The following is a 14,367-nucleotide window of genomic DNA, read 5'->3' as shown; positions in this document are numbered from 1 at the left end:
GAATCACAAAAAACCATGAATAGCCAAACAATCCTGACAAAAAAGAACAAGGCTGGAGTATTACACTCCCTGACTTCAGCTTGTACTACAGAGCAACAATAATTAAAACAGCATGGCATTGGCAGAAAACCAGACACACAGACCAATGAAATAGAATTTGAGAGCCCAGAAATAAACCAACATATTTATGGGCAGATAATTTTCAACAGAGGAACCAAAAACATACAACAAAGAAAAGAAAGCCTCATCCATAAGTGGTGTTAGGAAAATTGGAAAGCCACGTGCAAAAGAATGAAACTAGACTGCTATCTATCACTGTGTACCAAAATTAACTTAAAATGGATCGAAGACCTAAACATAAGACTTGAAATAAGAAACTGCATAGAAGAAAGCACAGGTAGTAAATGTATGTACCTTGGGTTCAAAAAGAATTTTATGAATTTGACCTCAAAGTCAAGGGAAGTAAAAGCAAAAATAAAAATAAATGAATGGGATTATATCAAACTAAAAAACTTCTGCACAGCAAAGGAAACCATAAACAAAACAAAGAAGCAACCCAACCGAATGGGAGAAGATATGGCAAACAACGCCTCCGATATGAAGCTAATATCCAAAATATATAAAGAACCCATACAACTCCAACAAAAAACAAACAATCCAGATAAAAAATGGCTGGAGGGCCTGAAAAGACACTTCTCCCAAGAGGACATACAAACAGCAAACAAATATATGAAAAAATGCTAACAAGTGCTGGAGAGGCTGTGGAGAAAATGGAACCCTCATACACTTCTAGTATAAATTGGTACAGCTACTATGGAAAACAGTATGGAGGTTCCTCAAAAAAATTAGGAATAAAATTAGCATATGACCCAGCAATACCTCTCCTGGGTATATACCAAAAAAAATATGAAAACATGTATCCAGGAAGATATATGTACTCCGATGTTCATTGCAGCATTATTTACACTGTCCAAGACATGGAAACAACCAGTGTCCTTCAATAGTTGATTGGATAAAGAAGATGTGGTATATATACACAATAGAATACCACTCTTTCATAAGAAAAATGAAATACTGCCATTTGCAACAATTGAATGGATCTTGAGATTATTATGCTAAGTGAAGTAAATCAGACAAAAAGTTGAGAACCATATGACTTTATTCATATGTGGGATATAAAACTGAAAGCAACAAAAGAACAAGTGAAACAAAGAAACAAAAACTCATAGACACAGACAAACAATAGTATAGTGGTTACCAGAGGGTAAGGTGGGGTGGGGGAGTGAGATGGGGGTTGGTGGAAGAGGGTAAAGGGTGTCAAGTATATGGTGATGGAGGGAGAACTGACTCTGGGTGGTGAGCACACAATGCAATATATAGAAGATGTATTATAGAAAATGTACACTTGAAACCTATGTAATTTTACTAACCATTGTCACTCCAATAAATTTAATATATCCAAATACAGTCATATCTCCAAATATAGTCATATTCTTAGGTACTGGGGTCATACCTTAAACGTATGAATTTTGTGAGGGACACAATTCAACCAAGAACATATACCTAAGCATTATAAGACACTGTTTGGTGTTGTGTAAATTGTAAAGATACTAAAGATCCAGTGCATCCCTTTTCTCAAAAAGGGATAAATATTATAAAATATGAAAAATCCAAGTAAAAAGATAAATTGATGTCTATGAATAAAATGGATAATGGAACCCTGATTTACATCATTAAGCCATAGTAAAGAAGGGTCACCTTCATGCAATTGATCAGAAATAAATTAAACCTGAGGTTGACGATTTGTAAAATTCCTGTACCTGTAAATACACATACTTTCCTTGGACAGAAGTTTTTGGTTTCATTATAAAAAGCAGTATGACCTCTTTAACATTGCCCAATAGATGATTAATTTTGATTCCTTGTCTTGAATGAATACATAAGATGATGATCAAAAAATGTATGATTGCAGTAGTTTTCAGATTGCTTAGGGGAAGCTATCAAAAAAAAAAAAAAGCACCTGAAAGTCACTACTAAAGCATGATATGAAGGTTTTTCTGGAAGACCTGAACCAGATAGGAGATGAGAAGAGAAATGAAGTAGCTTATAAAATGGTTGTGTGAACACCAGCAAGTTAAGATTCTATATCAAAAAACAGAAAAAAAAAATTTCAACACGAAACGTACAACTACTCAAAACAATACACGATCAATGTCAGCTCAGTAGCAGAAGAAGCCTATATGCTGACCAGGCCAAAGCCAGAAATTAGGTTATATCCCATAGAGAGCAAGATGTACCTTGCCCATTAAACACAGTAATGAAGAAAACAGTAACACTTACACTGGTCTTCTTGTCCGTTTCATTTTCAAAACACTGATTTTCTTTATTCTGTTCAATACATGAAGCATTTTCCTTTGGTCCACTGCAACCTGTAAGCTAAAAAAAAGTTTAAAAATTAATACTTGTTTCCTGCAGTGTGAATTCAATGTTTTTCAAACTTTTAATATGCACATTAAAATGTCTAAGACCTGAACAAATATTATTATGTATTATTTATGTCAGTTTTAGAATATGAATGCACTGTTTAACCCATTTTTATATATTACTCCAAAAGAGAAACATAAAATGGGACAGTTATTCAAAGGCAAGTTTATAAATTTCAAAGCTTTTCACCAGGGAGTGTTGAACTTGGATTGTTCAAATGTAAATTGATGATCTGGTAAAAGCTGAACATGGTTAATGGGAAGATGAAGATAGAAGGGTTGATTGCATCGTACGTAAGTTCCTGTACTTTCAGGAATCTCCACTCTGTGGTACTTGCTGGAGCCCACAGAACAAGCAGAGGTACTGAGTGACTTTGTTCTGGAATAATTTTCAAGGATCTTTGCATAACTATAGCTTTGGATGACAGAAATAACAGATTTTCTTACTGATGGTTGTAAAAGATTTGTGTTCCCCAAACTGAGGGTTATCCTCCATTGCGTGTGAATGTATCACATGGCTATCTTTACTGCCCTGTAGGAATCAGGGCTTCAGGAACTGGTTCAAGAAAATGCTGCCTGGATGCTGCTATTGTTGCAAGTAATAAAGCCCTTTCTCTTTGTCCTAGGAGACTCTGACAGCATCCATGAAACTGCAGCAGGATTTTTGGATTGTAAGTAGGGTAAAATCTTAGACCCTTCATAGTTCTTGACAGTTGCGACAAGGACACAATGCTAACAGTCACGGTTTTCTGGATCCGATAGCCTCAGCTACTCCAAACATCGTGCCTGACTAAATCCATTGCACTGACTGATGGCGTTTGGTATGTTATCCTTCCAAAATCTTTTTCTATCCCACTGGCACTCAAGGTCCAAGATCAATTTTTATTCCTATGGCAAGACCTTTGATATGTTTACTGTACTTCCTCAATACCTAAACTCGTCTGCTACCTGCCGTAAAGATCTACATAAGTGACTTTTCTTTCTGATGTTCCACGTTGTTACTATATTGGTGATGTCCTATTAGTTAGCAAGTCAGAAGCCTCAACCAGAAGGAGTAGATAATAAACTGACAGAATTGAGGAGCAATGTGGGCAATTTCCCTTTAACAGTCAAGGAAAAACTGCAGTCTTTTTAGTCTAAACCATCAAAAAGGAAGCCTAGCACCATACTGGACTTGATTACTAGAGAGAGAAGGGTCTTACTTGGACATTTTACTCGGTCTTTGCTATCAGCTAATAGACAAAGTGAGGCCCCAATCAACAGGCTATGGTGGAAGCTGTCCACAGGCTGTGGCATGCTGTCTACCTTTGTAGCCCCACAACATGAATGACTCCTCTGAGCTACAGACCCTTACAAATGAGAGAGGGTGATTGGAACCTCTAGCTAAGAGAAGCACCCTCCACCTCAAACCCCCTGAAGCAAAGCCACTGACTCAGTGGGGTCCTCAATTCACAGAATTTTCACTGAATGCCTCACTAATGGTTCAGCTAAACTGAAACCAGTGGTGTCCACGGGGATGCTGAGGCAGTTTGTTCTCAGTTCCAGCTGTGCGGAACTGCAAATGGATGTGGTTCCTCCATTCGGGGGACAGAATTCAAGGGACAGAATTCAAGGTTGTTCTCACAGCTCTGGCCAGTATGCTTCCTGAATCTCAAAACCTTGACGGGCTTTACATGCTTTTATATCCCTACTATTACTCCTTCCACTGGTAACTTCCCATCAATTTGGCTGTCATGAAAACAGTAATTTTCTTCTATACTTCACTCTCAAATAAATAAATAAATAAATAAATATCTTGATTACTCTTGCTTCAAAACTAGCAATCAATCTGAACTTCTCCGCAGAATCAATATTCTTGAAACACGTAATAGTCATGATAGTAACAATTCAATAGAATTATTTCATGAAAGTTACAATAAGCTAGGTGCTTTGAGGTTATTGATAGATATTTTATATTCATTTATCTCATTTAGATTAAAACAAAAACCTATGAAGTCGGCACTATCATCCTAATTTCCTGGGTGAATAAACAGAACCTAGTTCTGTCTGAACATAAAGTCCAGGAACCTAACTGCTACACTAAACTCCTGCATTACTTCCTTACTGCTCCCTTACTTATTCTTTAACCTTTTGGATTGTGGTCCCCAGACTAACATCATCAGCATCACCTGGAGACTTATTAGAAAAACAAATTCTTGGGCCTCACCCCCTGACTTACTGAATCTGAAACCGTAGGTGTGGGGACCTGCAATTTGTGTTTCTTGCGTGATTTTTGACACATACTAGTTTGAAAACCATTGATCTAGATGTCAAAATGTCAAATGATTTCAGGTGCTTAAAATACTCATAAGTGAAGTGAGCGAGGTGTAAGAAATATTTAGGAAGAGATGGATGGTTCTTACAAAATGAGGGAGCTCATGCCCTGTCTAATAGGTACAGTCTAGTCATTTCTAAGCATTTTTGTTACAATGAGGAAACCCAGGCCCAGTGTTGCCAGTTGTTTCAAATTTTCAAGAAAAATTGAAAGTGTGAACTGTTATGTGAAATACCTTGATTTTTAAATGTTGACAAAAAGTATATACAGAATATCTCAGTTTGCGAGCATAATTCGTTCTGGAAACAAACTATTATGTTGCAAGACATCGCTCGTTTACCAAGTTAAAATATATTATTAGATTGGTGCGAAATAATGGCAAAAACCACAATTACGTTTGCGCCAACCTAATAGAAATGTTTGCTTGTCTTGCGGGACACTCGCAAAACAAGTTACTCACAATCCAAGGTTTTACTGTATTTTTAAAAGACCATAGGAGCTAACACAAAATGGATCAAACAAAATATAAACTTAGGCTAGAATCTGCATGAGGGCAGCCAGTTTGTGACTTCCGCTTCTATCCCTGAACGCTGCCATTTTCCTCTGAATCCTGCACTGGTGAAACTCACCAAAGCCCTCCCAGACCTCACTGTCTTCCACTGTCTCTGGCAGTTCAAACCATTAACTATTTCTTCCTTCTTGAAACTGTTATCTCTATGTTAAGAAACACATCTCTCTCCTAGTTGACACCCCAACTCTAGGGTTATTGATGGCTCCTTCGCTTTCATTTCCTCTTCCTGTTTTTAGCACCTGAGCTTGGCTGTTACTCCAAAATTCCTTTCCTCTACCTCTTCTCTAAATACTTACTCCCAGATGACTCTCAAGTCTAGAGAGTCTTTCCCCTGATTTCTAGCTTTACATTTTTCAATTGATTGCTTGTATTTCCTCTAAAAATCACATTTGGTACCTCAAATCTGTTCAATCTAAATGGAATAACTTCCTCTTCAGAACCCACTTCTACTCCTGGGTACCCCATTTCTGCCACTACCCAATTGTTTAAGGGCTGTACATATACCCCTCTCCTCCACAAAGCCTTTCCTTTCTCCAGCTAGATGGGGCATTCTCTTTTTATGATGCCCTCGGGATACATACTTCTCCTTTACATTCCTAATAATGATTAATCCAGCTGGTTTCTTTTAAGAACTTAGAATACAAACAAAAGAAACAATGGCCTTAGCACTATTTTTGTTTGTCTTATCCACGCAAGTTGATTGTAAGCTCCTTGAAGGCAATAAGTATACTACTACCTTCGCACCCCTCACGTGCCTGAACAAAATAAATGTGCAGAGATATCTATTGAATTATTTAATTATAGTGTTTATGCAGATGTATTTTGCATTACACAGAGTCCTAAACAAATATTTACCGACTTTACTATAAACGGATTCATCTTTTATGTATTGTATATCAGAAAACTTTTCTATTTAAAAGAATCTTATAGTGAATTATTTTTCTATGATCTGTAAACTCTTCTGTAAGATAAACACTTCTATTTTGTAGCTTTGTTTTCTAATCTATTTTATCTGCGTGTTTATTTATTTATACTGTTTCACTCAAACCTGGAAATTTTTTCTTTGAAAATAAATGTTAATGCTGGTGAGCATCATGCACTAAATCTGTGTCAAGAACCAAAAGTCTTATAAACTCCAAAAAGTAAGTCAAACAAGCTGTGCAATGCCAGGGCACTAGGAAGCACTGCCCCCTCCCATCCTCTGTGAATGTGAACTGTACAGATTAGTCTGAGGCATATTCCAGCTTAACTTTGGAGGAATGCAGCCATATTACTATTTTCTGTCCTTTATATTTATAAAACACCTAGTTTTGCTTCAGTTGGTAATAGCCTCTTCAGATATAAGGAACATTGCAAACTACATAAGTATGCAGTTAAATATTCTTTCACATCTTAGGAAACAACATACTGCTGCTTTATCAATTCTAGCTCAGCATTACAAACAACTGATGATTTTAGACTAAGCCATTTTCATCTACTGAGAGAAGAGTAAACTCCATTACTGTACATACACCCTAAAGATAAAGGCTTCAGGATTCCTTTAAAAACTAGAAGGAGAAACAAACTAGGCACTACCGAAGAGCTCAAGAGAAGAGAGTACTATTTTTCAAGAAAGGTCCTCAGCCTCGTTATTGATTTAACATTCGTTAAGTTCTATTACAGGAAAGATATTGAACTAGATGTTTGGGGAAAGCACAAATAAGATGTGGTCCATGAATAACAACAACAACAAATTTAATTAAAAAAAGAGAATAAGATATACACAAATGTCACTATAAAATCAGGTGGAAGGCTCTGAGTGCCCAAAAAGGAGTACACATAAAGTGCTCTAGAAATTCAAAAGAAGTTCAATTCAATAAATATTTAAATAATGCTTATTCTGCTAGACCTTGAAGGAACTTAAGAGCAAAGTAGGTTAGACAATTATATAAACTGACAATTCCAATTCAAGTTTGAAGTATAGAAACATTCAAAAATAAAAAAGAAAAAATGCCATGGGAAACCAGTTGGGGCATTAGCAGAGCCATAGGACAATACAATAGAATGAAGTAGTTGAAGAACTACATTCACCTAGTGTTGGTCAACCACGAGGGAAGGAGTTGTAAAAAATAAAACAGAAAAGGTAATATGAAGAAACCACTTTAGGAGGGTGTTACAAAAAGCCAAATAATTTAAGATATCTCATGGGCAACAGAAAACAAAAGAAGGGCTGAGGAGAGATGCAATCGGGAAGTAGAAAAGGAATCAAAAGGCAGAAATATATAAAAAGCTAAGATTACAGAGACAATATTAGTCTTATTTACTGTTTTATACCATTTCCTTAATTTTAAATTCATTTTGAAATAAATTCAAGCTGACAAATTGTTACAGAAATAGGACAAAGAATACATGCTCCCTTTACACACGGTTCCAAAATGTTAACATTATAAATAACTATAGTACAATTATCAAAATCAAGAAAATAGCATTGATACAATACTATCAACTAATATATAGACCTTACTCCAATTGTACCAATTATCCTAATATCATTAGTTTTGGGTCCAGGATCTAATCCTGGATCATTTATTATATTATTTTTATGTATTTGTGATTTCCTTTAATCTGTAATGATTCACAGCCTTCCTTTGTCTTTTAAAATCATGTTACTTTGAAAAGTACTGGACAGACATTTTGTCAAATGCCCTTAATTTGGTTTTGGCTAATATTCCCTTGTGATTAAATTCGGGTTATACATACATCACAACATTACCAGAGTGATAACGTGTGCTCTTCAGTGTGCCATTGTCAGGAGGCACATGCTGTCAGTTTGTCCCATGGACTGGTAACATTACTTTTGATCACTTGGTTAGGTGGTTCTGCCAGATTTCTCCACCATAAAGTTAATATTTTCCCTGAGTAATTAACAAGAATCTTGCAGAAGATGAGTTTGGATAAAATCCTGTGTTTCACCCACTTTCACTCACTAATTATGGCATACATTGATCATTCTTGCTTGAAATTGATTACTATTGATGTTGCCTGTGGTGGTTTTCTAATTCCTTCTGTGCTTGTTAGTTGGCATTCTCCTGTGTGGAAGAGCTTGCTCTTCTTCATTTGTTTAATTCATTCACATATTTTTACGAGGATAAATTCAAGGATTTTCATTTTATTGTATGGGTTATAATTTGTGACTATACTTATTTATTTTCTTGTTCCAATTGTCCCAAATTTGGCCATTGGGATTCTCTTCAAGTTGGCCCCTGTGTCCTTTTGTAGTATCTCCACTCAGTTTTAAGAACTTTCTTACTTTCTGGCAAAGGGGGATGTTTTAGGCTCATCTTGTACTTTCTTTCTTTGCCCCCCAGCCTTGCTAACCATAATATATATATATATATATTCAAGGAAAACTTACTCTCCTCCTATTCCTTTTATTCCATCCTTTGTAAATAACCAATGTCATGAATGTCTGACTTATCCATCTTATTTTGATTTTTGCACAAATGAGGAAATATACATATGTTTTTATTTCTCTTTTCTTACATGAAAGATAGCACAGCATAGTTATTCTTTGGCACTCTGTTTCTTTCACTTTAACAGTATATCCTAGAAATAACTCTATATTAGTTCATAGAAATTTTTCTCCTTTTTTGTACCCCTTCATCGTAGTTAGCCAGACTTTTTAAAGGTTTGAATGACAAAGACTTCTGCTTCCAGCCATAATAGAGTACCTGGTATTAGATAAGACCAACTACCATAAACTGGATTAAAAAAACACATGAAGCAACCTTTCAGATTTTGGACAACAGACAATGCAGGACTGTGATTCCCTGAGAAAAAAAATGCATATAAGGGAAGCCACATAATTTCTCTGACTTTCTGTCTAGAGATACTTTTTGCACTAACAAAATAGTAGAGGCCAAATAAATAACAGTGGCCTTTCTGTGCTGAAAAGATTTAAGATCAGAATTCAGGACTGCTAAGACAGATGAAATTTGCAAAAAAGGGTACCAAGAGGAGAAATCTCAGAAGAGAAGTTGCTCTAGAAACTTGTATAAGGTTTCTCTTAAGTCTTTGGCTTAGTAAAATGCTTCCAATACACAGAGAGAAAGTCTTCAATGCCTGGTATAAAATAGTACCTGGGGACCTGTAAGATGAAAAGCGATCCCAGAGGTTGCACAATGCTCAGAGATATGGCATCTGACCAGCCAGACGAGAAAGCAAATACTCAAAAGTTCAGGAATTCAAATTGAGGAACTGGAATAGTCATGGTTTAGGAATAGAGCTACCCAATACTTAGAATAATGTCTACTCTACACCTGCAATAGCAAAGCTTTAAAAACAAACTTTGAAAGTATTATATTCATCTGTCAGTAAATTAACAGCCTGCCAGAACAAAAATCAATACTATTTAAAGGAGGACAACCAATCTAAACTCTCAAAATGAAGAATCCATAGTATTAAGTATGCAATCAAAATTTACTAGTCACACAAAGAAGCAGAAAACTGTGACATATAACCAAGGGGGGGGGGGGAACCAAATCAACACAAGCAGATCCAAATATGTAAAAAATATTAGAATTAACTAATGAAGATTTTAAAACAGCTATTATAAATATGTGTAAGACTTTAAAAGAAAAATTGAACATAATGAGTGAACAGATGGGACTATGGTAATAGAGAAAGAAAGTCTAAAAAATGAACAGAACAGAAATTCAAGACCTAAAAAATTCAATATACTTGTCCAAAAAAAAAAAAAACTGAATAGGTTTAACAGAGGGTTGGATACTACAAAAGAAAATATCAGTGAATTTAAGGGTGAGGCAATAAAAATGATCCACAGACACAAACTAAAATACATACATTTAAAAAGACCTGCAGTAAAATAACTCATAGTCTAATATATATGTAATTGAAGTTACAAAAAGAGTAAAGAAAGATTCAGGTAGAAAAATATTTAAAGAGATAGTGACTGAAGTTTTTCCAAACATGTTGAAAAATACAAACCCAGAGATCCAAGAATCTTAACAAATCCCACAGAGGATAAACACAATGAAAGCATATCACAGTCAAATTAATAGAAACCAAAGATGAACAAAAAATTTCAAAAGTAATCAGTAAAATAAATATAACATATACTGAGAACAATAATAAAAATGATTCATGACTTATTAGGAACAAAGTAATCCAGAATACAATGGAAAGATATCTTTAAAGTATTGAAAGAAAACAACAACAAAAACTCTTCTCATTTTGCAATTCTATACCCAGCAAAAATATTCTTTTAAAAATGGAAGCATAATAAAGGTGTTTTCTCATAAGAAAATGTGAGAGAACTCATCACCAAAAGAACTTAACACAAGACATATTAAAAGAAGTTCTCTAAGCTGAAGAAAGATGATACAAAATAGATCTTCAGCTCTATACTAGGGAATGAAGAGTACAAAAATAATAAATATGTAGATAAGTATTTTTTCCCTCATATCTTAATTTCTTCAAATTTCTAAAAGCAAGATAACGACAATATATTTTGGGGTTTACAGCATGTATAGAAGTAAAATGTATGACAATGATGGTACAAAGAATAGGCAGTGGTAAATGGAAGTATGTTATTGTAATGTTCTTACATTATATGTGGAGTGGCAAAATATTAACTCATAGTAGTAATCTGTGTGATAAATTAATGATGTACATTGTGCTACTCAGGAAAACCACTAAAATATAAAGCTAAGAGTGGTGATAAAATGGAATTCTAAGAAATATTTAGTTAATCCAAAAGAAGGTAAAAAAAAACAACACCATCACTAACATCATCATTAACAATAATAAGGATGGGACACACAGAAAACTAAGTTAGGCTTACTACACATTCAAATTTTATTCCACCAGTGATTAGAATAAAGGAAAATAGAAAGAACCAGAGAGGAAAAGCTTAATGAATGAGAAGTAATCTGGACTTAAAACCTAAAATTTATTTCCTCAATTGAATTTGTGAATTTGTCAAATCATTATAATGACAACCTACCCTGTGCCAAGCATAAGAGAATCACTGTTTGATAAAACAGGGCCACTGTCCTTAAGGTGAAGACTGCCTACTTGAGAAGACAGACACTAAACAACTGGATACAGAGCTCCATGATAAAAGCTATGAAAAATTCTGCTGAGAGAAGACAAGTGTCAAGAGAGTAACAAAATGCTTATTAATGTATGCCCAGACATTTAATGAAATACCCAAATTATATCCTTTAACTACCAAGCTTATAAAAAATATATACAATACAAAGCAGTGTCATCAACAGTTTGGGGAACATGTACTATTCTTCATAGTAGGATTGAATATAAATCAGTACAAAAATTCTGGAAAGTGACGCACATAAAATGTATAATATATACAAGAATGTTCATTATAATCTGTTAATCATAGTGAAATAACTTATATGTTCTAAAATAGGAGAAATAAATAATAATGCTTGTTTCCTGTCAAGATAACCTAGTGAATTTATATTTACATCACACTCCTTTTGTTCTGAATACTCAGCAATGACAGTTACTATATGAAAGGTAAAAACCAAAATGTATATCTGGGATCTAAAACAATATAAACACCTCTGTGGATCAGAAATAAAATAAACATTCAAAAAAAGAGGACAGACAACCAGCCTTGGTTTGCGCTTGTTCTCTCGAGGCACCTCCAAGCACAGCATGGACAGCAGCCATCTGTGGATTGCTTTGTGGCTCATTCCAAGTGGCCCTGGGACAAGGCACAGGAGGAAGCTTAATTTGACCTGTGTGGGTCCCCTCCCAAGAGTCCCAGGACCTGGCACTTCCAGTGGCCAGCTTTGGACCAAGCCAAAGTATCACCTGGCCACCTCCAAAGATGGCACATGCAAGAGAAGACTGGGCAGGCACCAGAGTCCTGCTAAAATGACTATTGCTCTGTAGGGTCAGCCCCTGCTCAACAGCTTCTCCACTGTAGTCACAGCCAGTCCTCACAACCAATCAGAATGAGGATGAGTCCCTTCCATTGACTTGCAAATAGCAACCAAGGCTGAACTACAACTGGAGGGCACACACAACTCACATAAGGGACACACCTGGAGCACCCACCTCTGGTGACGAAGGAGATTGCACCACTGGGCTCTATTGGATACCTACTACATAAGGCCACTTTGCTCAGTGATCTCAGAGAACTTCAACAAAGAGATGGGAAACATAAAGAACCAGTCAAAAATGAAGAATACAATAACTAAAATGAAAAACACATTAGATGGAATAAACAGTATATTAGATGAAGCTGAGGTTTAAAACAGCAATTTAGGGGCCAGCCGAGTGGCGCGATGGTTAAGAACTGGCTTGGGATGCCAGAGAGCCCCGGTTCGGATCCCACATATAAGGGCCAGTGACACTGCCCTCCACAGCTAAGATGCTGAACAAGAGCTCAACCTGGAGCTGGGCTGCCGTGAGTTGCCGGTGATGGCGAAGGCTGCAGCCCCTGTGGCAGTGGGTTGCCATGGGCTACCATATGTAGCCAGCAGCCAGTGTGAGCGGCTAGCAGCCGCAGTGAGCGGCCGTCCAGAGGCCGGCGATTGATCTGCCTTACCTGGGAAGAGAGCAATGATGGTGCCAAATTGGGCCCGTGAAGCAACGACCTCCACAACTAGACTCAAGAACAAAATGACAGCAACCTGTCTGTTCCCCTTCCCCCAATTCCTCAGCATTGTTCGCATCCCCCCAATTCCCCAATAAAAATCTTTAAAAAAAACAAACAAAAAAACAAAAACAAAAACAAAAAAAAACCCCCAGCAATTTAGAAGACAAGGTAGCAGAAAACACCCAATCAGAACAGTAAAAAGAAAAAAGATCCAAAAAATGAGGACAGCTTAAGGGGCCTTTGGGACACTACCACAACATTCACATTGTAGCAGTGCCAGAAGAAGAGACAGAGCAAAGGATTGAAAACCAATTTGAAGAAATAATGACAGAAAAACTTCCTTAATCTGGAAAAGGAAATGGATATTCAAGTCCAGGAAGCACAGAGTCCCAAACAAGATGAACCCAAAGAGACCCATACCAAGACACATTATAATTAAAATGCAAAATATTAAAGACAAAGAGAGAATCTTAAAAGCAGCAAGAAAAAAGCAGTTAGTTGCATACAAGGGAGCTCCCACAAGGCTGTCAGGTGATTTCTCAACAGAATCTTTGCAGGCCAAAATGGAATGGCATGAAATATTGAAAGCAATGAAAAGCAGAGACCTACAAACAAGATTACTCTACACTGCAAAGCTATCATTTAGAATCAAAGAACAGATAAAGAGCTTCCCAGACACAAAAAAGCTAAAGGAGGTCATCACCACTAAACCAGTATTACAAGGAATGTTAGAGAAACTTCTTTAAGATGAAAAAAAATTTTAAAGATCTAAAATAAGAATAATAGAATGGCAATAACTATGTATCTATCAACAATTACTTTCAATATAAATGGATTAAATGCTCCAATCCAAAGACACAGGGTGGCTGAATGGATAAGAAAACTAGACCCTTACATATGTTCCCTATAAGAGATTCAGTTCAGATTGGAAAACACAGACTGAAAGTAAAGGGATGGAAAAATATATTTCATGAAATTGGAAACAAATAAACAAACAAAAAAAGCTGGGTAGCAAAACTTATACCAGACAAAATAGACTTTTAAACAAAGGCTTTTATAAGAGACAAAGAAGGACTTAGTAATCCCACTTGTGGGTATTTATCCGAATAAACTCAAAATGCTACATCAAGGGAATGTGTGCATCCATATGTTGATTGCAGCACTGTTTACAAGGACCAAGATGTGGATGCAGCCTGGATGTCCCTAAATAAGTGAATGGATAAAGAAGAGATGAGGGTAAAAGGGATCAAATACATGGTGATGGAAGGAGAACTGACTCTGGGTGGTGAACACACAATGTGATATATAGATGATGTATTACAGATTTGTACACCTGAAACCTATGTAACTTTACTAACAATTGTCACCC

General features: G+C 36.1%; 1 protein-coding gene across 1 annotated transcript in view; it reads right to left on the bottom strand.

Annotated features, from left to right (window-relative positions):
- The window catches only part of DLG2 (discs large MAGUK scaffold protein 2), a 2,099,601-nt gene that overhangs the window by 1,700,850 nt on the left and 384,384 nt on the right, over positions 1-14,367 (bottom strand). The window contains 1 exon segment of the mRNA XM_019643522.1: positions 2,341-2,436. Coding sequence (XP_019499067.1) covers positions 2,341-2,436 — 96 coding nt within the window.

This window comes from Hipposideros armiger, unplaced genomic scaffold (assembly GCF_001890085.2).
Source record: "Hipposideros armiger isolate ML-2016 unplaced genomic scaffold, ASM189008v1 scaffold_79, whole genome shotgun sequence".
NCBI classification, from domain to species: Eukaryota; Metazoa; Chordata; class Mammalia; order Chiroptera; family Hipposideridae; genus Hipposideros; species Hipposideros armiger.
The sequence above is the reverse complement of the archived record's forward strand: the minus strand, read 5'-3'. Positions and strand labels throughout refer to the sequence as shown.